Source organism: Vipera berus (assembly GCF_964194415.1).
Source record: "Vipera berus genome assembly, chromosome: 3".
NCBI lineage: Eukaryota > Metazoa > Chordata > Lepidosauria > Squamata > Viperidae > Vipera > Vipera berus.
In genome coordinates this window covers 23,685,062-23,710,968 of record NC_138204.1, presented here as the reverse complement: position 1 = coordinate 23,710,968, position 25,907 = coordinate 23,685,062, and the positions used below count along the sequence as shown (strand labels likewise).

The 25,907-nt window shown below is 37.8% G+C and overlaps 1 protein-coding gene across 1 annotated transcript in view; it reads right to left on the bottom strand.

Moving 5' to 3' along the window:
• Positions 1-6,691: 6,691 nt before the first annotated feature.
• The window catches only part of SLC13A3 (solute carrier family 13 member 3), a gene marked incomplete at both ends in the record, with an annotated part of 49,117 nt that continues 29,901 nt past the window's right edge, over positions 6,692-25,907 (bottom strand). Inside the window, 7 exons of the mRNA XM_081323907.1 lie at positions 6,692-6,883; positions 10,545-10,682; positions 11,683-11,844; positions 13,449-13,561; positions 16,833-16,930; positions 18,264-18,368; positions 24,953-25,048. Of these exons, the coding sequence (XP_081180033.1) occupies positions 6,692-6,883; positions 10,545-10,682; positions 11,683-11,844; positions 13,449-13,561; positions 16,833-16,930; positions 18,264-18,368; positions 24,953-25,048 (904 nt within the window). The remainder of the gene's footprint in view (positions 6,884-10,544; positions 10,683-11,682; positions 11,845-13,448; positions 13,562-16,832; positions 16,931-18,263; positions 18,369-24,952; positions 25,049-25,907) is intronic.

Below are 25,907 nucleotides of genomic sequence, written 5' to 3'. Positions count from 1 at the left end.
AGATCCCTGATTCAGAGACACATCTTAATAATTTCTGCAGTTGATATGTTCAATGCATGTGTCTTCATGAACTCATTTATTTGCTCTCTGGTTGATGACTAGTGAAAATGTTTGTACAAAAAACTTTTTAGAAAATGTTAATCAAAGCATCTTATGGTGGTTCTTGTTCAGAAAAAAAAGAGAGAGAAAGAGCACAAGCTTTTAAACAGCAGCTCTCCTTTGAGTAATTCATCAGTGATCTTGGTGGTCTGCTGGAGTGTTGTCTACTCTAAAGCATGTGAAAAAAATATATTCTGTGGTATTATTAACACAATACTGCTGTATAACACAATACTGGCTCCTTGTGGCCAAAGCTGTAATTTTACTACAATGCTGCCTGAAAATGCACATTGTTCTGCATTGTGACCAGAGGTCACTTTATTATGAGTATAAATGCAAAGCAACAGTGTGTATCATAAAACAAACTAGCAATTATTTCCATTGTTTAGATAGGAACATCTCAAATAATCAACTAAAAGTCATGTCTCTAATTTGGGTGGTTGTGTCATAACAATAAGATGAATTAATGTTAAGTCACATCAGTCAATTGTTTTAAAGCTAATGGTTGAATAGTTATGCTAAAAAGATAATTTTTTAGGAGATAAAAGACCCAATCACCTAGAAATGTAAAATAATCAGGGATCTTGAGATTTACAGGCTTATTGTATGATCTGGTATGTGATGGTTTAATTTTTTAAAAATTTTTTTTTTTTAAAAAAAATGAGGAATTATAGGGTCATAAAAAGGGAGTTTATATGTTTACTGTGGTTAATTGCTGTTAGCTGCAGAGGAATATATTTAGTAGGATGAGTGGCAATATTTATTTTATTTTTATTTAGAAAATTTATATTGCTGCCTACTGGCTTAACACAGATATAAAAACACTCCATAACCGCCCACCATCCCATGCTGGCCACAACACATTCAAACTAACCATTTAATGGTATCTAGCCTGCTGTGGGTTCCCCAGGTCTGCTGGCAGAACCAGATCTTTAGGGCCTTCCGGAAGAGTGTTAGAGTGGGGGCCAGTCTAAGCTCTGGGGGACTGATATTCCAGAGAGAAGGAGCCACCACAGAGAAAACCCTTCTTCTGGGTCCCGCCTGATGTATCTCCTTATGGGACAGGATATGCAACATTCCTTGCCTCCCCACTCTACTGGGTCGGATAGATGTGACTGGCAATGATATCAATCACTTAAATAAATAAATATTCACTATATAAAATGATTGCAAAAAAGTTAAGGAGAGTCCAACCAGGTTAGTACTCAGATAGAAGACCCCCAGAAATCCTATAACCATATGCTAAACTGGGAAGTCAGAAAGACATCCCCAGAAGGCAGCCATGGCAAACCATTTCCATGCTGTTGCCAAGATAATTTCACAGTGCATGTAGATCCAAGAAGTTTAATCCAGCTTCCAAGAGGTTAAAATGGATGAAAGAAGATCAGGAGTTAAACTTTATAATAGTAGAAATGCTGGTCATGTTTCAAGGAAGTGCAATTTCTATGTGTTGTTTTGATAATACTTGTTTGGTAAAGTGACCATTCCTGAATGCTTGCTATTATGGTATGTGTCTCCAAATGTTTCTATATCCTGCATTATAGAGCATTCAATAGTCATCATAAGTCATATGGTAGAGAAACTTTGGCAGCACTTAGCCAACCTAGGCTGATGTTGAAAATTTAAGCAAAGTTGGACTTGATTAATACCTGAATGGGAGACCACCAAGATAGCACAGACTTGTTGGCTAGACAGGGAAATGTTATATTAGCTACTGACCAATAGAAGGCACTACCCAACCAGTTACATCCCTACTGACCTTTTCTGTAAGCTACTGACTACAGGCCAAGATGACTGTAAAGCTAAATGCATCACATAGTTAAGCTTGTGGGTTCAAGAGTTAAACATTGGGTTGAACATAGAACATTTAGCATGAAGAATATCTATGTCTAAGAATCACAATAAGGATGAAAGTGTGTGCATAGTGCTTCCTTTTGTTCAGTAGCTAATATATAACATTTAAAGCAAGATAAGGACCCTTTAAGGGAAGGCAATCTTGAGGCTCAAACCAATACAAATCTCAAAATTCTCCAGCAGGAAAGCATATTTTAAAAAAGGAAGACGTACTTGCATAGCTTCTTTAAGGCAAGGAAAACAAAACACATCTTAGAAGAAAGGAATGTCAAATACATTATTACCAAATAAATTACACTGCCAAGAATCAAGCTTGATCACAGAAGCCTTTATTTTTTTAGGATCTGGGCAAGCACATACAACAAACACAACATGGCAGAAGTAGCTGCACCCATAACTAAAAATAGGTGGGCCCACTCTCTTCAAAGTAAAAGCTATACAGTATGATAGATGCAAAATTCCTGAAAAAACAGATGCTAAGTTTATAGAGACCAAATTAAGGTGTGTTTTTTAATGGTTGCATTTGTAATCATGCCCAATACTTAAACATTCAATAGCTAGTTTATTTTCCATGCATGCTTTTATAGAAGTAAAAATTTCAATACTTAAAATTTTGTTCCCCAGTCAGAGGTGCATGGCAGCCATAATATAAGCTAACAAAGAAGGGTGTTGAATAAGTTCTGTCATTCAAAATGCTGACATTACTGGTGCCTCAGTATTTTTTAAAGCAATGATTTTATTGTTTTTATCAGTTATTTATAAGCATGGTGATTTATCAGTTATATTTCTTCTATGTATTTTTTTAGAAGCTTCATAATACTTATGTCAAAAAAATCAATACAGTTTTGCAGTTTTAGCAAAAATATTTCATTCCCTTAAGGCTACCAGATCCAACCTGCACAAATTCAGACAACCACTGCCATCGAGTGGATTTTTTCAGCCCAGATCTTCTACAATTATACTGTATAACTAGCTTAGTCGACATATATTGTTTTATAGTGTGGGAATTAATAGAAAAGTTTATTTGGACAATACATCATGTTCATGGAAAAAAAATCTAAGGATCATCCCTTCCTTGTGACTCACAAACACAGAATGTCTCAGTGATCACAGTTATGCACCTTAGGTATCTGGAGTTATTTCATTTAATCTTGGGTACTTGTGATGCTTGGGTGGTTATATGTCAATGATTTTAGCTTGACCTTTTCCTATTTTCATATTGGTGATGTTGATTTAATATAATTTTTATAATAACATGAACCTTAACAAGAAAGAGTAAGAAAGGCCACATATGCTCCAGAAACAAATCCTGAATTAAGTCTAGGCAAGGAATAACAAAATTAATCATAGCAAAAATTCATGGCTGAACTTCCTTACAGCCTCTCAGCACAATTCCTTATATTATATTTTCCAAAGCATGCTTTCAACATCGATCTTATAATTGCTTAAGGTCCATTTCTTATACATACATTTTTAATAATATAATACAGAATCAGGTTTAAAGTGTTGATTGGAATCAATATTCATACACAAACACTTTCACTGAAAGTACACAGATCATCAATCAATAAAAAACTGATCAGATTTTAACATCCATCTCTCAAATCCAAGCAACAAATAATTCCCCACAAAAGACTAATGGACATGAGAAGATCAACAATCAGAACTTTTACCATTTTCATGATTTGGCACATATGGTCACTATGATCTGTGATAAAGCATTCTCAGGTATGATGCTATCAATAACTAATGCTACCACGTCAGCTTTGTCACTTTACTTCATACCAGATAAATTTCTCCAGTGAACAATGACACATCTAAAAAGAAGTCACACCCTATTCCAGTTTTGCTCAACCTAAGTCACTTGAAGATGTGTGGACTTCAACTCCCAGATTTCCCTAGCTAGCATGGGAAACTGAATTCTGGGAGTTGACGTCCATACCTCTTCAGTGTTGAGAAACACCGCTCTATCCTATACCCAGCATACTAACTTATTCTATATGAAGTCAGATAGTGAATTTGCTGGAATTTAACACACTCCAGAGCAGAGTTTTTCAACCTTTTCACCCATTGTACAACTTTTAGGATATGGCAACATCCGAGTACCACCAGTCACCTAGCAAGATGTCAAAAACTTGATGACTCAAAAAAAAGGAGGGGGGGAAATGATGAAGTACAGGTAGTATTTCGCTTAGTGACTGTTCAAAGTTACAATGGCATTGAAAAAAGTGCCCCCCAAGCCACAGCCGAGCAAGACACCTGCCTGCCCGCCTGGTGGCGCTCTTCCTCCTTTACTGAGGTTTTCATTGTTGTGAGCATTTCTGTTGAGGATTGGCAGCAGGGATGGGGTAGGGGTGTTTGGTTTTTATTCCCCCTGTCTGCTGGGTGGTTGCAGCAGGTTTTGGTCACTTCACGGCCCTGGGACACTGTGACCATCATAAATATGAATCAGTTGCCAAGCATCTGAATGTAAATCACAAGACCCTGGAGATGCTGCAACATTCCAGCTGATCGGTGCTTCATCTGGGCTCAGCAGAAGCGCCAGGATCAGTGCCGAGCTCCAGCTGGAGCCTGGCACTGATCCTGGCGCTTCTGCTGAGCCCTGGCAGCCCTGCAGATCCAGCCATCTCTCGCTCAGGCTTGTGCGGTGCTACCACCAATTCAGCTCACTCCCCTCCCCCGCTACCACTTTTCTAGGATGGCCGCATACCACCTGCCAGGTGCCAATGTACCACAGGTGGTACCCATACCACTGGTTGAAAAGCCCTGCTCTAGAGGACAACAGTACAAAACAAACCTTAGTACCAGTTCAGATCTCCTTCATATACTTTGCTGCCTACTGTAAAAATCTAGAATGATGCTAAGGGTAACTGATCTCTTAAGCTTAATGGTACTTTTCAATGAGAGCAGACCAATATTCAGCTTTACTTTCCACTTTATTTTGGATTACCTCAAGTTCCTGCCATTAATGGGATCAAGAACACACTGAAAGAATCTAGCAAGCCTGAAATAAGACATGGTAGGGTCTAGAACTGGCTAGGCTCCCATTTCATAATCTTACTGTTGACAATTTTTTATAGTAATTGCTTTTTGTGAAAGGATAATTTTAATTAAGAAAGTCTGCATTCCTAACTTTTTTCCTCCAGTTTATTGTTTAACATTTACTGGACTAATAAGCTTGTGTGTGGCACTTGTGGGCACCCAACATTTTATGTTCTGCAGGACTCATTTGAACTTGAACATTGTGTCCTAAACTTCATGGACATATCCATGGCAATAACCCTACATAATTTCATTTTGCTCATATTTACGTGCAATTAACATTAATTATATGTCTAATGACTACTCTCTAGCCATATATTTAGCAATTGTCCCTTTTTATCACATAAAATACTACAATTTGAGAGCAACTTTCTGGGATGCTATATCCAATTCTTCCATACAGCTTAACTTCAGAGTTTATATCAGTGGAGAAATGGTTTAGAGATCACCGTGCACATATAGAATTTATCAATAATATAATTAAAATCCCTAAGTGTGTAATTCTGGGAGGAAAGAGTGTACGTATTCAGACAAAATAAAAAAAAACAAAATAAGTACTTTGCAATGGTGGGATTCAGCCAGTTTACACCTCTTTGGCAGAACTGGTAGCTAATTTTTTGTTGCCCAACCCCAGAATAGACTTCCGGAAGTGGCATCCACACAGAGAACCGGTTGTTCACATATTTGAATCCCACCACTGGTACTTTGGCCTCAAGAAACAGACATAAAAGGCACCAAGTCAAGAATATTGATCTACTGACATGCCCTTTAACACATATCAATGTTTTCAACAATTTTGAGAAATGAAACCCTGGCCCAAGAACATAACAGCATTTACTTTACTATAAATTCCTATCAATGTTCAACAGAATTGGCTGTCCTGCCAGTTCTGAGTAGCCTTATTTGGCCTTATTATGACTATTTTATTTATAAGTGGTCAATAAATATCACATAGAAAATAAGGATGGTAAACACTTTTCTTTCTTATTATATTCAATACTTTCCCACCCATATTTGCACATACATACAAACCCATTCCTTTTCCATTTTATCTTTCTTATCTTTCAAAACAACTCGGATTTATAATTTACCTGTCCTCCTGGATTCTTCTAAAAACCACAGATTAAACCAAGTTGTCACCATCCTAGTCAAACAAGGTCATATGTTTTTTAAAAAACATTTCTGCTTTGATAACCTGCTCTGGCTGTATCTGGCAGAAAATATATAGTTTACAATAGGCTTTGTGATTCAAGGGAAGATACATTGTTTAAATTGCTTGTGTGCTTCTGTATTCAGATGGCAATATGTTCCTACATTAAATAGCCAGATATTTCTGCATTTAGGGAATGATCATCATTAGTAAAGTAAAATAATCACCTTTCTTTGAACAAGGAAAGATGGTAAAAGATCTTCCAGGCCTCAAACAGTGAAAGACTAGGCGTATCTAGAGCTACTTGATAATTCTTTGAATGAAAATAAAAGTCTTTTATGTCTTTCAAATAATCAATGAACATTTACAAAGATTTGTAAAAAACAAACAAAAGTACTTGATGGTCCTATGATGCAGGCACATCCGCAGTATGTCTTTCCATGCATACCTGCATTCAAAATTGATTTAATTTAGTGCTCAGATTTGAGGACAGATGTTTTCTCACCCAATCTCAATAAAGTTGCTTTACTTATAGTTAAGTAATAATTATATTAGTTTATTGATAGTTAAGTTCAAAGTAATGTTTTGAGCATCTCCCATTACGGTGGTTGCATTTCCTGTATGGATGTTGGCCCAGGAAGGAAAGCTGCCTAGCTGAAAAATGCTCATAGCCCAAGTATTGATGGCCAAGCTCAGAAGACAGATTCCCATCAAATTCATCAATAGGCCAGTCCTAGCCTGTAAGGAAAGAAAGCAAAGGGAGAAAATGGGTCATTACAGACTTAGAAAACTGAAGCAGGCTTTAAAAGTCATCAATCTAAGACATTTAGAGCTCCATGACCTACGGTACTAGTGGCTGTTCAACCTTGGTCTGGAGAGAGATTCAATGGCATACCAAATATTTTCTTCTGGAGTTGGATGTGTGTGTGTGTGTGTGTGTGTGTGTGTGTGTGTGTGTGTGTGTGTGTGTTATTAGGATATTTCCTCTAATAATATTCAGTTGAAATACATCCATCTTAACTTAGAACTCTTAGAACTAAATCAAAATAATCTGTGCTATTTGTTTTCATTAATAGCTTCCCATCTCATCTTCCAGAAAATCATCTGTGCAACTGCCTTAAGCATGGGATTTCAGACACTGTTTCCTGATCAAGGAAGCCAAGAATATTTCAGTGCAAGAACTTCATGGTGAGTTAAATTCCAGTGATAGTACAGAAATGTGTTCAATGAGTTAATGTGGAAAATGTGCATTTTAGGCAATGAGGGGAGAGAGAAGGTGTTTTTTAATGAATATTTGATAATGAGCTGCTAAAAGATTAATATGCAAATAATTACTGTACTATTTTCTATTTTAAAACAAGACAATGATAAATTAATATCCTCAGGTCCTGCAAACCTGATCATTAATAAAATGGGACAGTTTTTAGTTACTTGCTCAAAGCTCAAACTAGATATTTACCAATCCAAGGAATAATTTTCCCAGGATTATCTGTTTAGACCTCACTTGCTAATGTCTCTGCTCTGGCTGGAATACAGCCATACTATATTGCTGGATGCATTCCTAATGCTGTATATATATAGCAAGGTTGTTAATATTGTGGTTCACTGCACAGTCATCCAAATGTTCAGACTGGGTTTAGCATTTTTGTCTACCTATCGAGTCCTTTCCAAGGACCTGGGATAGGCAGATCTCAATGTTTGGTGGTATTATAGATATTGTCGCAGAATAGAAGCTGTTCTAAGTAAAGCTGCCTTTTACAATTGACTGATGGTGAATTTGTATCTTCTTTTTCTTCATCATCATCATCATCTTCATCATCCTCATCATCACTGTCATCATATGGTGTTGTTACATTAGCCAGGAGATCTCCAATTTACCAGGTCTGTTGTAGGACACACTCACACTTCCCAAGGTATGCCACAGCAGGGCGAGCTGGTTTTGCACCAGAAAGAGAGATGAGCAACTCTTCCTTCAGAGTAATCCCTCCCTTACTTGGGGCCACTTTGTAAATGGGCACCGAGACCGGGAAGATTCAGAGCCGAAAGGAATCTGAGTGCTTTCACATAGCACCAGTTCGTCGCTGCACCAAAGTGGTACCTATTTATCTACTCGCATAGAACATACTTTTGAATGGTTAGATGGACAAAAGTTGAGATGAGTGACGAGAACTCACCCCAACACACAGTGCTAGGATTTGAACCGCTAGAGCAGTGGCTCCCAATCTTTTCTATACCCCGCACTCCTAAAACGCTTCTGATATATTCTCATACTCTTTATAAAAGTTCGAAATAACAGCAACAAATTATGCATATATACTCTAATTTTGAAAAGCCAAGTTTTTGCACCCCCCTGGAATATCATCTCACACCCACAGGGGATGCAAGCACCCCTGGTTGGGAACCTCTGCACTAAGCAAAGACCATCTCCAGCATCATTAAGCCACTGAACCCCTATGTCTCTAAAAAGCAAGGTGTGTAGTAGCTACAAAAGATATGGAGATGATTCATGTACTTCTGCAAAAGTTCCAGCTGGTGTCTACTGTTATATTCTTACAACGTTTTAGTGAATTTGGATAGCAGTGGACAAAATGGAAATCTCTGCATAATCATAGAACACAGGAACCATCTTGCAGTTTGGGCAGAAATAAGCAATAGGTTTTGGTCATAGTTTTTCTTTGTTATTATTAATGGCCTCCAAAGATCATAGAAATAATAATGACAGGATGTGCTCCATAAATTGTGAGTTGCTTCATAGGTCATGAATTGGTTTTGGAGTGCTTTGGAATTCCTTTTTTTCAATTTCTTCCTAAAATTGTTGCCTCATGTGCAACCGTGCCAATGAATTACTCTACTTTAACCTCAGACAAATTATGGGGAAATTTGTAAGAACTGGTTCATTAGCATAAGAATATTCAGCCCTTTATGTTCTTTAACCAATCCAAAAGAGAAATAATACTTTTATACAGATGTGCATATTTATTCAGAATCCTTTGGTAAACACATGGTCTTTGAAAGTCCAAGGACTCCATCTCAACAGTTCTATACTTATGACAGGCTGGTAGCTAAATTGGGAAGCTGGAAATGAGGGGGAAGAGAAGAATTGTTAATTGTTTTTTCCCCTATGCTCTTTTCACTAGTTGTATTCCACTGCTATAAAGCTATGATGTCTTCCGTTAAGTAAAATACACAGCTACCAGGCAGAGTTACATGCCGTGTCATATCATACTGTACGTGTTTCCTTTGTGGTGCAAATCAAAGCTATGAAGGAAGATTGGGGAAATGAGAGAGAAGTTAATCATTGCTTAATCATTGCTAATTAAGTTCTTTCTTAAATGTGTATTATAATGTAAACAAAACAAAACAAATGAATTCTAGTGTCGGATGAATAGATTTATCAATGTGACAGAGAAATTGCTTTAGAATTTTTTCTTTTTTGGCAGATGAGAGAACAATAAATCTGAAATTCTCATGGAAGAAGTGTGGCAATTGGATTTAATACAAAACATCTTTTACATAATGAGCTTCTCCAGTCATTATGGAAGTACTTGAAACTCGGGGAACAGTATTTCAAAGTTCTTAGAATTCAAAATGATTAGAATTGGAAATATTTCCAACACCCTTAATGTATGATGAATGTCTTGTCTTTCATTGGAAAATAATTTCTCCAGCTGTCTGTAGCCTCCCTAGCTTCCCATGCTTCAGTCAAATTTCAGATAAAGAGCCTGGAAAGGAACTTTTCATAATATTCATAGGGGTTTTTTTTCTTTTCAAAAGCGACGACAAAACCATCCACCCATTTTTTCTCCCCACAAATTTGATGGTAAATTCAAAATACTAGCTGTATGCAATTCAAATGTAAACATATCCCTTACCACTAGCTTGAAATCTCTATCTGGCACACCTACCTGTACCCATTTTCTACTGATTTTTTTTAATCTCTCACTTTAAACTAATTTTAAGTTTCATATGATAAATGATCTATAAAAGAAATGGTAACTACGTTGACATGTGGTACTGCAAACTATCTGGGCCTATGGGGCCAAAATATCCATCTTCCTCTATATTTGGTAATTTTGCTACAGTAGTAATTACCTCATAAAGCAACTTACCATGTCTTTCACCATCAAATGCCCAGAAGCAAAAGCAATGGAATTTGGGGGTATAGAGACTGGAAGCATGAAAGCAAAAGAGCATCCTGTACCCATTTTCTACTGATTTTTTTTAATCTCTCACTTTAAACTAATTTTAAGTTTCATATGATAAATGATCTATAAAAGAAATGGTAACTACGTTGACATGTGGTACTGCAAACTATCTGGGCCTATGGGGCCAAAATATCCATCTTCCTCTATATTTGGTAATTTTGCTACAGTAGTAATTACCTCATAAAGCAACTTACCATGTCTTTCACCATCAAATGCCCAGAAGCAAAAGCAATGGAATTTGGGGGTGTAGAGACTGGAAGCATGAAAGCAAAAGAGCATCCTACAGTTCCTGGTATCATTAAGTAGAGAGGATTCACCTTCAAACGAATGGCCTTTGAAAAGCAGAAATTAAAAATAAAGGGATTTTAAATGAAAATTTATTAGTGAATTACATATCTCTGATGAAGGACTGAAGATATATCTCTCCATCTCTATTATGTGAGCTGCACTGGTTGCCAGTTTGCTTCTGGGTCCAATTCAAAATATTATTATCTATAATGCCCTGTGTGGCATGGGACTCTAGATCAACTGAGGAACCATCTCAGCCCAATGCAATTGGCCCACCTCACTTGCACCAGTAATAAGGGCATGCTGTGGACCCCATTGGCCAAGGAATTTCAGCTGGGGGGGGGGGTTTCCAGGAGAAGACCTTTTTCTGTCACAGCACCAACCAGTGGAGCATCATATTTCTCCGATATGAGATTTGCTCCAACCCATTTGACATTCCATAAAGGACTAAAAATCTATCATCCTGTAACTGGTTTTTGGATTAGAAGATCCCATTTCTATTCTGTTGTATACCCCTACCAACTTGGCTATTTCTTTGTTAATTTTAATGTATTTATTATCTTACTGTTTTAATCTTTTATAATATTGTTTTATTGTAAGCCACCCAGATTTGCAGGAACAAGATAAGCAGCAAATAAATTTAATAAATGAATAGTATCTGGCATTTTGTACATGCTTTCACTAAATAATTCCATATGAACCTACTTGACAGAATAATTCAAGGAAAGCATCATGTTCATGGGATCTCTAAAATAAGATCATCAAAATAAGATCATCAAGAAAAGGAACTCCCTTTCTGAAGTCTCCTCAGATTCAATGGAGATCTACACAAATTCAAAGTTCCAAGTCCTATGAAAAGGCTTCTACAAATGTGCTTATCATAAAAAGGTTGCCACAAGCAAGGATATAATGCAACCCAGAAGAAAAAATGACAGTAAGGGCAGCTATTGCTGGCTACTGCCTGGGCCAAGATCTCCTCACTGATAAGAGAAAAGAGAGGTAATGCTGCAAGCTGTTCCAAAGATACATATGAGTTTTTTTTACCAGTTCTGCCAAGACAGGCAAGAAGATGATGATTGTAGCTGTGTTACTGGCAAATTCTGTGAACATAGCTATGACTGCTGTGATGAGAATTACAGCCACAGGAGGAGGGAGATTCTCTAGAGGGTCAAGACGACCTCCAATCCAGACAGACAAACCTGATTCCTATAGCAAGAAAAGAAATTCCCCAAAGTTATGTAAGAGAATCAATAATATTTAAACTCTTAAAAATCTCCAGTTCTTATCATGCAATGACAGCATTTGGGACAAATCATTTAACTGACAGTTGACAGGCAACCCTGGAGGACACCAGCCAGGAGGACCAGGGAGATGAATAAAGGCAGCCATTTTACCCTTTATATTTACTGCCTCATATATTGTTGGTGTGACAAAATACCTCTTTATACTATTAGGATAATAAAGACATCCAAGCTTCTTGGGACCAGATAATTAATTGTAAAAGACGTGCACATTTGTGTTTTGAATTATTACCAACATCTGTGGTTGTTTTCAATTAAGCAGTCACTATAGTTTTTTCCCCTTCAGGTTCATATGATGAATTTTCTATGATCTATTTATTTTGCATTTCAGCTAAATATGACTCCTAGCAATTATATGAACAAATCCCTGTCTAGTTATTTGCCACTAACTTCTTCCTAGGGCTAAAAAAAAGCAAGTGAGCAAAGTCACCCAGCTGGTTTCTGGACCTAAGGCAGGACTAGAACTCAAATTTCCCCACTTCTAGCCAAGTATCTTAACCACTAAACCAAATTGATTTTTAGCTAGAACAGAATAGAATAGAGCTGGAAGGGATCTTGGAGGTCTTCTAGTCCAGCCTCCTGTTCAAGCAGGAGAACCTATACCATTTCAGACAAGTGACTGTCTAGTCCACAGGTCTGCAACCCACGGCTCCGGAGCTGCATGCAGCTCTTTCAGACGTCTCCTGTGGCTCCCAGTTCTCTGCCATGTGCAGTCCAAAAAAAAAGTGGGACTAAAAAAGTTCAACCAATCAATTCAAATATGCAGGGTAGGTGCATATCTTGCCTTGGCTCCACTCTTCAGTCAAACCCTGTTTTGCACATGCGCGCATGTACGTGCATGTGCACACATTTTTTGCAGCTCCCAGTTTTTCCTTTTGTGAGGGAACCGGTTCCAAGTGGCTCTTTCACTGTTGCAGGTTGCTGACCCCTGGTCTAGTCTCTTCTTAAAAACCTCCAGCGATGGAGCGCCCACAATTTCTGAAGGCAAGCTGTTTCACTGGTTAACTGTCCTTACTGTTAAGAAGTTTCTCCTTAATTCCATGTTGCTTCTCTTTTGGGTCAGTTTCTAACCATTGTTTCTTGTCCTGCTGTCTGGTGCTTTGGAGAATAGTTTGACCCCCTCTTCTTTGAGGCAGCCCCCCAAATACTGGAATACTGCTATCATGTCACCCGTTTCTTCTTTTCTTTAGACTAGCCAAACCCAGGTCCTGGAGCCATTCTTCATATGTTTTAGTCTCCAGGCTAGTTAAACAAACTATATTATGCTGCCTTATCACTTGGTTGAGTTGCACAGCTATAGAAATTGAATAAACAAACAAATAAACAAATAAAGTGGCCAGTTTCATACACACACTGATCCAATTACATTGAATTTAGTATAACGTGTGAACCAGGCCACGGTATGTGCATGTAGCATAATATAATATAAAGTCATATATCACAATAGTGCCTATAGAAGATCAGACACATAGACACAATGTTTCACAGGCTGAACTTTAACAGACGTACCTCACATCCTTTTGCCATTGCAAACCCTCCTCCAAGCAACAGGATTATATTCCAAGGCACGCTTTCTTGGGCTTTGCTCCAAGTTAGCAAAGGTTTATTCTCAACATTTGATGCTAGATGAAAAGGTTTGTAATGAAGAAGGACAGAAATTAGTAATATAGTCTATGGCAGCCTTCCCAGCCTAGAGCCTCCAGATATGTTGGGATTATCCAGATGTTTTGGAAGTACAAGTCCAGCATCCTTAACCAGTCAGCCCAGGAATAAAGGTGGTTAGGAATGATGGAAGTTACAGTCCCAACATAGCACTTTTTTTTGTATTGAGGTACCTTAAATCTGCTAACTTAAAACAATGCATACAAAATCCAGGACCCGTTATTTCCTTGTAATTGAAATTTCAAGGATCTTCAAACCAGTTGTATTCACAATGTTGTAGTCACTGCAGTACTGTAGCCACAGTCAGTGATTGGGATTTCTGACATTCCATGCTAGCTTCCCACAAGCAAAGACAATGGGGAGGCCAGCAGAAAGTTAGAAGTTGCTCCCGCTGCTACTGCTTTTTTCGCCTGTCCATGATCCTACCGTTTCTCTGTTTAGGTAAAGAAATATTTTTGAAACGATGACCCAGGGGGCATGGGTAGTCTAGTGTAGCCTTAAACTGGTATCCTTTCTGCATATTTGCATAATAAAGTTATTACAAATTGATTTTCTTTTGTATATATCTAGAGCAGTGGTTCGATCTGCAATGTTGTCACAGGGGGTCCGCGAAGGCTTGAAGAAATGTTATGATTTAAATTTTGAGTTAAGTCTTTGGAGTGCATGGCCATGGTCCATGGCCACAACAGGTATTTAAAGGGGGGCCATGGTGAAGGAAAGGTTGAGAACTACTGGTCTAGAGGGTCAAATATATCAAATATAAGAAATAAATCAAACAGAATCATCAATTTGTATAGGAGTTCTGGAAACTGTAATCTCAATGTAGTAGAGGGCACCAGGTTTGAATAGGCTACCCTAAATAATAGCTTAACATGTGAAGGAGCCTAGATAAAGCTAAGCTGACGTCTTTTGCCCTTCTCCAAATTCAAGGCAACCATAATACATGCAGCTGTTTTTGCATCTTTTGCCAAGCCTCAAGCTTTCAAATAAACTAGTTAATATTAACTATGATTTCCTAGTTCAGGCAACATGATAAGCAGTGCTTAAGCAAATATAAGAGCAAATCCTCTGGAATCCTCATGGCTATGCCGGTGGGGGGAGGGGGGAGGGGAGGGGTGATAGGAGCTGAGTTCATGATGCTAAATTATGAATTATTTTCCTGTTGTAATGGCTATCTCTTATGTCATAAACTAACTTCCATTAAAGAAATCCATTTATGAAATTTTATGCATATGAATCAAAATTTCACAGACCAATGAACCAGGAATTGATTTTATACAAATGCTTGGGAAGACAAGGCTTTTCAGTATAATATAAATGGTAATGTTAATACCAGCATTTCAGATTTACAGAAACCCTGAAAAGAAATACTTTGATTGGGCCTTAAAAGTCACAGAAGTGAAAGAAAATAAAAATATGTCATTTAATTCATTTCGTACACAACCATACTGTTGCATTCCAAATATGATAGGTTATGATTTCCATAATCAGCACCCATTCAATCAGCCTATTCAATCATTGGCCATTTTGGCTAGAAACAAGGAGCAATAATGTAGTGTCTGAAGAATACCAGATAATTAAACCTGACTTATACCACTATGATATATAAGAGCATTTTTTACTGAAACAACTTCAGATTATGAAAAATATGGATCAGAAAATCTACCACATTGCAATTTCTGGTCAAACAAAGGATGAATGCATGTGTAAATTGATAAATAAACTTCTTCCAGTAAATGTGATTCAACACTTGCTGCAAAGAAAAAATGGAAAAATCTAACGAATTCAATCTGTAACCTTATCCCTTTAGTCAAGTAATATATATTTTAGGATATAGCGTGCAGATATATTGTAACTTCAATATTTATCTAATGACCTTTGTCTATACAAATATCAGAGCAGAAATATTGACTATGTATGAGCAACATTTTTACACTTGTCTTTGAAATCACTTTTGTGGCTTTTGCTTTTATCGTATGCTTATTATTTATTTGCTATTTAAGGTTTTGGACTTGATTTTTGCTTATTTCAAATAAAAAAAATATTTAAAAAATCTAATGCAACAGTGGGCATTTTAAAAAAATAGTTTACACTTTGGATTTAAAGGGTTAATTTTCCACTCATAGTTCAAACATAACACTTATGGCAACAAATAATCCAAATCTTATCAGAAAAGGTTTATAAATGGATTTTTGCAAAACAAGGCATCCTGACATCTAACAGGATTCTTATTACTAGAGTAAGCACATTTGTGTATTTATGTATTTATCCAAATTATATCCACCCCACAAAACAACTGAAATAGCTGTTTTCTGTCATTACTATAGTTCTCAAATGATATCCTTATACTGAGGACAAAGTTAGCCAAGTAAAATAATTTTCTGCAATATTGTCTCTGTATTACTTATCCAAATGTCTATAAATTAGTCAATGTCTATATACATCACTAGAACAGGTGCTGTTGGAAAGAAAGGCGTGGGAAGGCAAACAATTTGAGGAACTAGAGTGAGGATTTTCAATAGTCATTGCTTCCAATGCCCTCTACAATCTGTGCTGAAGAGAGCAGAGAACATGGTGATTTGTGGTGTACAGAGAAGTTGGCACCTGACAGAACACATTATCAATGAACTCATTGGTGGTTACCCCTTTCAGATCTTCATTGTCCTTCCTTCCTCAAGGTTCTTCAGAACATGTTTGGGTATGCATAACATCTGCCTAATCTTTAAGCCCAATGAGGTTTTTTTCCCCCCGGGATCACATAATACCAGGCATGTCAAACTTGCAACATCATGTGACATCGCACAACGTATCGGGACTTTTTCCCCATTGCCGGCAGTGGGGTGGGTGCAGTTTCAATGTGATGCATCCGGCCCACAGGCCGGCAGTTTGACATGCCTGACATAATAGAAAGCAACCACATTATTTTGAGGAAAGATACAGTTGTTTTCAAAGTGCTGAAAGGTGTTATGTGAAAGCCTCTGTGCACTCCAAGGAACCTATTTTTTTTTCAGTCCAATGTGAGGCACAGTTCTAACATCAGTAAATGTTGTCCCTTGTCCCTGTTTGCCTAGTTGAATATTTTTAATCCTCCATAGGATAAATGTGTTAAAAATTAGAAACCTATCAATCAATGTTTTCTATGGGGCTGTGGAAACCAGTGTCACAACATAATCTAGAGAGAACTCAAAAATATGACACTTGAGAGCAAACTTTGATAAACCAGCAACGTACCTTTTAGATCAAACCACCATTTAAGAGATGGCTTTTTCGCTGGGAAGAAGAATAGTATTATCACTATTGTGATTCCAGTAACTGCATCTGAGACAAACCTAACAGAAATGGAAAGAAGATTCTATGTAAGCAAATCATATTTTGTCAAAGAATAAGTTTTTACATCAGGTTTAATGAACATTTATAGTTTATAATTATTCTTTTTTAAAAAAAACCTACAAATTATTGCCATAAATTAGAAAATAATTTGGAACCTAAAATTACAAATTAGAGAAAGCTTGACAAGAATCCTTTATTTTTTTTAATCAAGCCTAGTCTTTAATCATTGAGTGATTATTGATAACAGACAAATTTTTGAGTACAATAATTGAAATAATCATATTCTAAAATGAAGAGTCTAGGCTATTTCACCATGTACAGGCCAAAGAATTTCAGAATCAGATACCATATATCCAGTAGGGGACCCAGTGAATATGCCTTGTTAAAGACCTGGAAGAGTAGGATGACTGTACAGTAATAGAGGATCCTGAAAGTAATGTGGATGTAGGACATTGAAACCCCCTACTGGCTTTTGAACTGGATTCAAAAAGCAAGTGTAGCAATGCAGCTTTTTCAATACAGGGTTGAAGTGGAAATTAGGCTTAGCCTATCTTAGCAATATAAAAAAACTACTTTTCCAAAAGTCAGGTGAGCATCCAAATCTTGGCCCTGTCCACTGCATGATGAAAATTCAAATACCCTCCTGGCAAATATTAAGTGTAGTCTTTAGAAGTTTGCCAGTCTTTGCTCTGGAGCCTTAAGTAAAAGTCTTTCAATTTCTAGATAGCAAGTTTGCTTTTAATTGGATATACCAGGTGTTTAATTTCCATGTAAAGTATTATCCTACAATACAACCATTATCTAGGTGGAAATAAAAAAGAAAAACCTATGACTCTTTCCTCTGATACATGAAATATGACAGTTCTCCCTTACATGATGCCCTTTGGGCATAATGAGATATAATTTCCATCTTTCTCTAACAAACACAGCAAAGAAGAGGTAGATCTGGGAACTTCAACTAAGACATCATCAAAATTTGGCATCACGTAATTTCTTAGATACAGGAAAAAGATTTAAAATGCAATACATGCTGTTTTTGAAGACAATTGAGGTCAGTGGATTATACAATTCAATCCCAACAAAGTTTATAAAGTGTGTTATCAGAGAAAATTGGAAGCATGGTTTCACTTTTCAAATCACCATATAGCTGCATTAACCTGATAGATGTTTTACAGCAAAATTGTTGTTGTTGTTGTTGTTAAAGTCAAATTAGAATGATATTTTCAAAAAATATGTGAACATTTGGTTAAATTTTCCATTCAGTAAAGGACAGCATTCCTAAATCTCCTATTTACCTGAATGAGTTCAAATAAACTAAAAGTAAAAGCTTACCCTGGTTTAAATAAGCTTGCCCAACCTGTGATGAATTTTGGATCTCTGGAGAATAGCAGGATGGCAAATAAACAGAAGAGAACGAACACTGCCTGCTCTGCAAACCTGTTTTGGAATAAAATTAAGCATTGCTTTAAATATTTGCCTGAAATAGCAAATGGTAAGAAACATGAAGAGGAACAAATAATTTAAGGTGTTTTGCATGTGAAAGTCAATAAAATGCAGGAAAAAACCTATGAAATGAATATAACTCCAAATGTTATTCATATGTTATGTAACATATAGTTATGTTGTATAATGAAAGTCAGTTTGGTTTATTGGATTAGGCATGGGTGAATCTGAGCTTTTATGTTGCTTTAAACATGAAGCCAACTGGGTGATTTTGGCCAGTCACTTTTCTTAGCTATAAGGAGAAGGCAGCAAAAGATCACTTCCGGAAATGCTGCCAAGAAACCTCCAGCAATTTCTCCATTCAATTGCCAAGAGCCACTACACCTTCTTATTTGAATCTTGGTTGTACATAAACATGGATATAATCTACCTTCGGGCATTCAAATAATGTGATATCAGTACAAACAAACATGAATTTTCTTACGTACACTTTTATTCCATTTGAGGAACTGAGGTCTGAAATGGCTTATGTATATCTGGAAGGTCTTGAGTAGGCAGCAGCAGCAGCTGACCTGGGCTAATTATGAAAACCTAAGCAGAGCCAGACCTGGGTAGTATTTAAATGAGTGACCACTGAGAAATACTGTATATAACTGTTCTACAAGGGGAATGAATGAATGAATGAATGAATGAATGAATGAATGAATGAATGAATGAATTCATTTTATCCCTCTCTTAAGTTTCCTTGGATAAATTGGAAAATAAGTGAGGTTTAGAAATGGGTCGCACAACCCCAGTTTTAGCAAAATCAACAGTATATTCATAAAGCAAGTTAAATCCCTGATCAGCCATTATTTTCATCTAGACACAGAGAAAACACAAAACCTCAACAAGACCCAATGTTGTATTCATACAACATTTAAGCAACCAAAACAATTATATCAATGCACTAACATCACACAACAGGCTAAGACAATGATTAATAGGACACCTGCACTATAGCCAGTCAAAACAGTTAACACAACTCGATTCCCTGATTTTTTAAAAATAACTCTAGGTAAAGGAAGGCAAAATTTAAAAATGGTGTTAAGAGCTCAGTTGGTGGTAGGTAATTACTAGTAGAAAGCAAACTGCTGAGCCTGTTATTCACTCTTAAGCAAGGAACAAGATGAGCTTTCATGGAGCATGCAGTTATCCAGTATGCAAGCCATGCTCTGCAAGAGTGTCGCAACATAGTAATTGAAAGAAAGGAGTTGTGCAATGATGGATTGCCCTGCTTTGCTACAGACAACCCTGAGACATTCTGAACTACAAATTATTCTACCTCATTTCAGCCTTCCCTGAATACTTACAATTTCCCTAACCCTTATTCTAGCTTCCGGTCAGGAATGTGCCATTCCTGGGGATCTTAATTTTTAGTCTGCCTCTTTCCAGTTGTTTAAATGTCTAGGCCAGGGGTCTTCAAACTTGGCCCTTTTATGACTTGTGGACTTCAACTCCCAGAATTCCTCAGCCAGGATCTATGGTAAATGGAAAACATGGGTTTCTCTTGGTGGCTTGAATTCAGCAGGAACCCATGTTAGAGGATGTGCTCTCAAATATAAGGAGAATGCTGAATGAATTCTGAGGAACAATGTTGTGTGTCCCTCTTTAAAAAAAGACTGTTCATTATGTGACCCTCTTGGATGCAGATTATAGGCTCAGTGCAGCTGTCAGCAAATGCTAACAGATGCTTATTACATCTGAGGTAAAAGCTAGATTCAGAAATGTATGAAGATAGGAAAGCCTGACTTCTATCTATACTACATTTTGAAGACAGGAAAGCACAAGAGAGAAAGAGAGAGATGGGGAAGGGAAGGTCATTTTGATCTTTCATTTCACTAATCATAGGCCAGGGGAAAAACAGACCCAGCTTCTAGATCAGGGGTGTTAAACTGCTGGCCTGCGGGCCGGTTTCATCATACCAAAGCCGCCCTCACCCCATTGGCAGCAATGCACAAAGATTCGCGATACGTCGCATCACATCACATGACGTGGTGAATTTGACACCCGTGTCCTAGATGAAAAAAGATTGGGCAATCTCCATCAATTCCCAGGTAGAATTTCAAAAGGGCATCGATGGGGAGAGTTTCCGGTGACGTCGCTGCAAGATGGGCACTGGGGAATGAATCTCCCTTCCCCAAGCCCGATTTCTACCAGCTGGGGAGTCCAATAGGACCGAAAGTCGCCCCGTAGAGGCGACTGGCCAAAGGTTGAAAATTTGCAGATCAAGGGCCAGTGATAGCTGGCCTGCTTGATTCAAAGGAGCCCTTGGGACCGGCAGGAAGAAAGACTGACCCCACCCATGTGGTCTTCCAGAAGCAGATGATTGTCAGAGACAACGAATTTTTAAAGCGGAAGGCAAAACAGCCGATCTGGGTGAGACTACTTTCCTTATCTCTCTATAAATGGAAATAGCGGTTCTGGGAAACAGCATTCAACAGCAAAGCCCTTAGCTCCAGGAAGGGGGGGGTTTCCTTACCCCTCCCTCCTGAACTTTAAGTGGTGGTTTAAGCTTTGGGGAAATTAAAACTGACTTGAGGCATAAAAGAAGGATAACTTCGGAAAACTTTTGGTTTTATAAATCTTTTTTTTATTATTTTTTGTTTGGAAACCATCGGTTTTTTAACCTCTTAAACTTTTTTCAAGGTATGGTGGGAATGGACATCTAATGACATCTACTGTAGTGGCAAAACTGAGAAGTACATGCAGCTTGCTCTGATTGGAGTAAAACCTGGCTATAAGCCCATTGTTTATAGCAGGGGTGTCAAAACTCAATTTCATTGAGGGCCGCATCAGCATTGCGGTTGCCCTCAAGGGGCCGGGTGGGTATGGCCAGGGTAGGTGTGGTCTACTGGGTGGGCATGGCTAGAGTGGGTGTGGCCTACTGGGTGGGCATGGCCAGCTCTACATCATTGGCATCAAGAGTGCCTACGGGGGCCTGGGCAGGAGTGGGACAGATCTGAGGGTCTCTGGCAGAAGGAGGGTCTCTGGGCCAGGGCCAAGGCAGTGGGGGCCGTTCCCTCACTGTATCCAGGATGGCTTCGCGGGCCACATGAAACCACTTCGCGGGCCGGATCCGGCCCCCGGGCCTTGTGTTTGACATGTCTGGTTTAGATAAGTGTCAACACTGCAAACATTGGATGTTTTTGCTTTGACAATATAAGAATCAGAACCATGAGAACAAAATTAGGAAGTCAAAACAATTCCAGAAGAAGGCATCAGCAATCCATTTCCATACTATTGCCAAGACACATGAATGGATATCTCTGGGACACTCAACCGAAAGGAGTCTTGCCTATATTTATATCTGAAATAAGTTTGTCATGATGTTCCATACCTTGGTTATATTCACATTAAATGATTGTCATGTGCTATGAATGAGACTGCCCTTGAAGCTATTAAGAAATTATAATAGATATGGAATACAATGCCAATATACTTGTGGCAATGGAGATAATCTTCTACTGATTACTTTGGCTGCTTATTGTTTCCATGCACAATTCAAAATGATGTTTTTGGACTTTATGAACCTGCCCGTATTTTAAGAGTGGGTTGGAAAACTTATTCTCTGGCTAGACAGTGAGAACTGATAAATTGGCAGGTACAGATAAATTTGATGCATTAAATCATCGTGGTGCAGTGGTGGGATTCAGCCAGTTCGTACCAGTTCAGCAGAACCGGTAGCTAATTTTTGTTGCCCAGGCCCAGAATGGACTTCTGGAAGGGCATCCACACAGAGAACCAGTTGTTCACATATTTGCATCCCACCACTATCTTGCTGCCTTTTTGTGTGTACATTTTGACCTATATTTTCAAATGCTTTGTGATTTATACATCAATGGCTGATGATAGTACCCTGAAAGGTGAACTTTGTTTTTCAATAAATAGATTTTGTACACATGGAGAGTATGTTTGTTTCAAGATTCATATAGGAGTGTAGCATATAATGGTCAGAGTCAGAAATAGAAACTGCTTTGTTCCATATATGCATTGTTTTCCAGGAATGCAAAAACAATTTAAATTTAATTTGGTTATATTAAATATAACACTGTGTACTAAAAGTCTAATTTAATAATCAGTTAAAATCTCAGTTGCTGGATGTTGAGAAGGGGCAGTATAACCGAGTATTTAAAAGGAGATTCATTACTAAACAACCACAGCATCAAAAAACACTCTAAAGGCAACCAAAGCATCAAAAGCAAATAAATAAATAAAAGCAGAAAACCATCAATAGATTTAAAGAAACAAACAAAAAACAGAAGCCATTTCAAAGAAATCTGGAATTGCTAATCAAATTGGCAGGGGCTGATTTAATGGAGTTTTTATATTCTTAAAACAGTAAAAGGCCTTTGATTTTTTTCGGTGACATTTTGCAGGTTTCTGATTTATAATCACTTGAATGGTGGAGTGGAAAACTAATTTCTTGCATAACCATCCCTTAATGATGAAATCTTATAAGCAGCTTTTTGGGTAATCTGTCCTACCTTATTTTTGCAGTATCTATGCAATAGCTATACACAGATTTTAAACATCAGGTTTATAAAGGTAAAAGTATAAAGCAAAAACAACAAAAATTTGAGGGAAGTGAATAATTAAAAAGGTTGTCTGGCTTTTTCTGAAAACGTCCCTTTTATTATTCTATCTGAGAATGCATAAATATAGATGCAATACACAACTACTGAAGCTGCACGAGCTAACTACCTTATTAAAGAGGAAAAGTGAAAGTAATGATCTCCATGAATAATATATAGAACAGCCCTCTAATTATGTGGGCTGACGTTTTTCAGCTTTTGTAATCATTATATACATGATAATTTATGAAGGACATCATTTATTACTTTAGGATTGTTCTTGAGTGCCCTGAGCTACAAATTTTCAAAACTCAATGGACTAGCTAATTAAAGAATTAGCTCACTCTTTACTTAAATAATTTAGTAGAGATAATTAAACACAACAATAGCTACAATATTTCAAACTGATTCTGTCATTTGAAATCTGCTCTCGAAGCATGGCTCCAACTAAGCAGTCTTCATCAATGAAAAGAAGACATGAAAACAGAAACAGAAAAGCCATAGGAGAATCTGTATTTCATGAACATTCTTATCACTACAATGATTTTTCTTGTAAAAGGGTTAAGTGCAGCAGATGATATGCATTCAAATCTGAAATTTGTGAAAAATCCCCATTATTAGATGACATTACTGACATCAGATTAAATTAATTCTAGGGTCCTTAATTCTGACCTAGATATACAATCATAAACAAAGTGGTTTCGGGGTTTCGGGGTGGGGTATGCTGATGATACCCAGCTTTTTCTTTCCACCCCGAACCAACCCAGTGATTCCCTCGACGTGATGTCCCGTTGCCTGGAAGCGGTCCGGCTTTGGATGGGGAGAAACAGGCTTTGTCTCAATCCTGCCAAGACTGAGTGGCTGTGCATACCGGCATCTCAGACTAACCAATCTTTTCCATCGTTAACTATGGGGGGTGAGGTGTTACCCCCTGTTGATAGGGCCCGCAACTTGGGTGTCATCCTGGATTCACGGCTCAGTTTGGAAGATCATATAGGAGCCGTGGCCAGGGGGGCTTTTGCCCAGGTTTGCCTGGTGCGCCAGTTACGGCCCTATCTGGACCGAGATGCGCTACGCACAGTCACCCATGCGCTCGTGACCTCCCGGCTAGACTACTGCAATGCTCTCTACATGGGGCTGCCCCTGAGGACCACTCGGAGGCTTCAGCTGGTGCAGAATGCAGCTGTGCGAGTTGTGATGGGAGTCTCCCGATACTCCCATGTAACACCTCTTCTCCGCGAGCTGCATTGGCTTCTGGTTGCCCTCCGGGTGAGATTCAAGGTGCTGGTGATGACCTATAAAGCCCTAAATGGCATGGGCCCGGATTATCTAAGGGAACAACTGCTGCCAGCGTCAATTTCCCATCGTCCTGTGCGCTCCCACAGGGAGGGCCTCCTCAGGGTACTGCCGGTCAAGGATTGCCGACGGGCAATCCACAGGGGGAGGGCGTTCTCTGTGGGTGCGCCTGCCCTATGGAATCAACTGCCAACGGAACTCCGGACTGCCCCCGACCTTCGTTCATTTCGCCGGGACCTAAAAACCTGGCTCTTTGAGCTATCTGGTCTGGACTGAGGGGTTTAATGTTTTTAAATTGTGATTTAATTTTTGCGGCTAGACTTAATTTAATTTTATTTTAATTTTATATTGGATTGTTTTTAAATTTTGCCTTGTAAACCGCCCTGAGTCCTTTGGGAATAGGGCGGTATATAAACCGAATAAATAAATAAATAAATAAATAAATAAAGACATTTAAACACATATTGCACATTAAAAAATAGCACAGCTTCCACTGCATCATCTCAACCACTATCATAACTTTTTTGACCTGCAGATACCTATGATGTTAAATGTGACTGAATAGAAATGTTACCATTCTAATGCATCTATGTGATATCTCACATCCTTTCCAAATACGGTAATTTCGTCTTCTTTCTTGTGATGTTTGTTATTCCCATTGTGACTTACTTTATTGGTCCCAGTTTCTCATAGTCTTCCTTTATAACTGCCCGAGCTCTGCCTTCTGCATCAGCTCTTATCTCCGTTTTCTTCTTTCTGCAGCCTCTGATAACCAGAAAAGGAAAAAAAGTTGCTCAGTTTAAGTTGTGTAGCCAATATTTCTCCAGATCATCCACAATACTTATTGTAAGATCCTGGCTTGCAGAAAAGAATTCACACTGCTCTTGATGAATATGATTCTATTTTCTGATTTTTCTGATTTTAAAGTTTTGGTTGGTTATTTTTTAACATTTTAAAAAAAAATGTTTTAACTTTAGAGAAAATAGCCTATATGTCTAAAAGATACCTCTGAATGATAATTTTGTCGTGCTATGAAAATATGCTATTTACATATAATGTACTAACTATATTCAGCATTATTGTGGCATTTTAAAAAATATATTATCACTATTTCAGCAGCCAAAGGTTCAATTTAATGCCTATAAAGTCCTGTTTTTGAGAAAGAATTCTAAAGAAAGTGCCATAATGAGGAAGATGCAAGGTTCACACCAGTCTGCCTGGACATTGGTACATGTTGAGAATGTTCATTTTTGACAAATACCAATTATAAAACTGGAAAGAGTTAAAATAATGTGGGAGAAAATTGTTGAGAATTTCCACAAAATGTGGCAAATGAAATGTTCTTTAAACCAATGTGAAATAGAATTTAAGCAGCTATGATGTTGAGAACTGTTCAGAGAACTATTCAGAGAACTGTAAGAAACTCAAGATTTTTTTTTAATTTTTAGTCAGTAAAATAACTGAACATCTTTCTTTTCTCCTATCAGTAAGCCCTGAAAATATTGTAAATGCAAAAGAAAAATAAAGAATCACCCTCCCTAGTTGTAAAAACAATGTCCTTGTAACTATAAAAACTACCTTCACAAATCTCCAATCTTCTGCAGCCATGCATTATCTCTGTGCA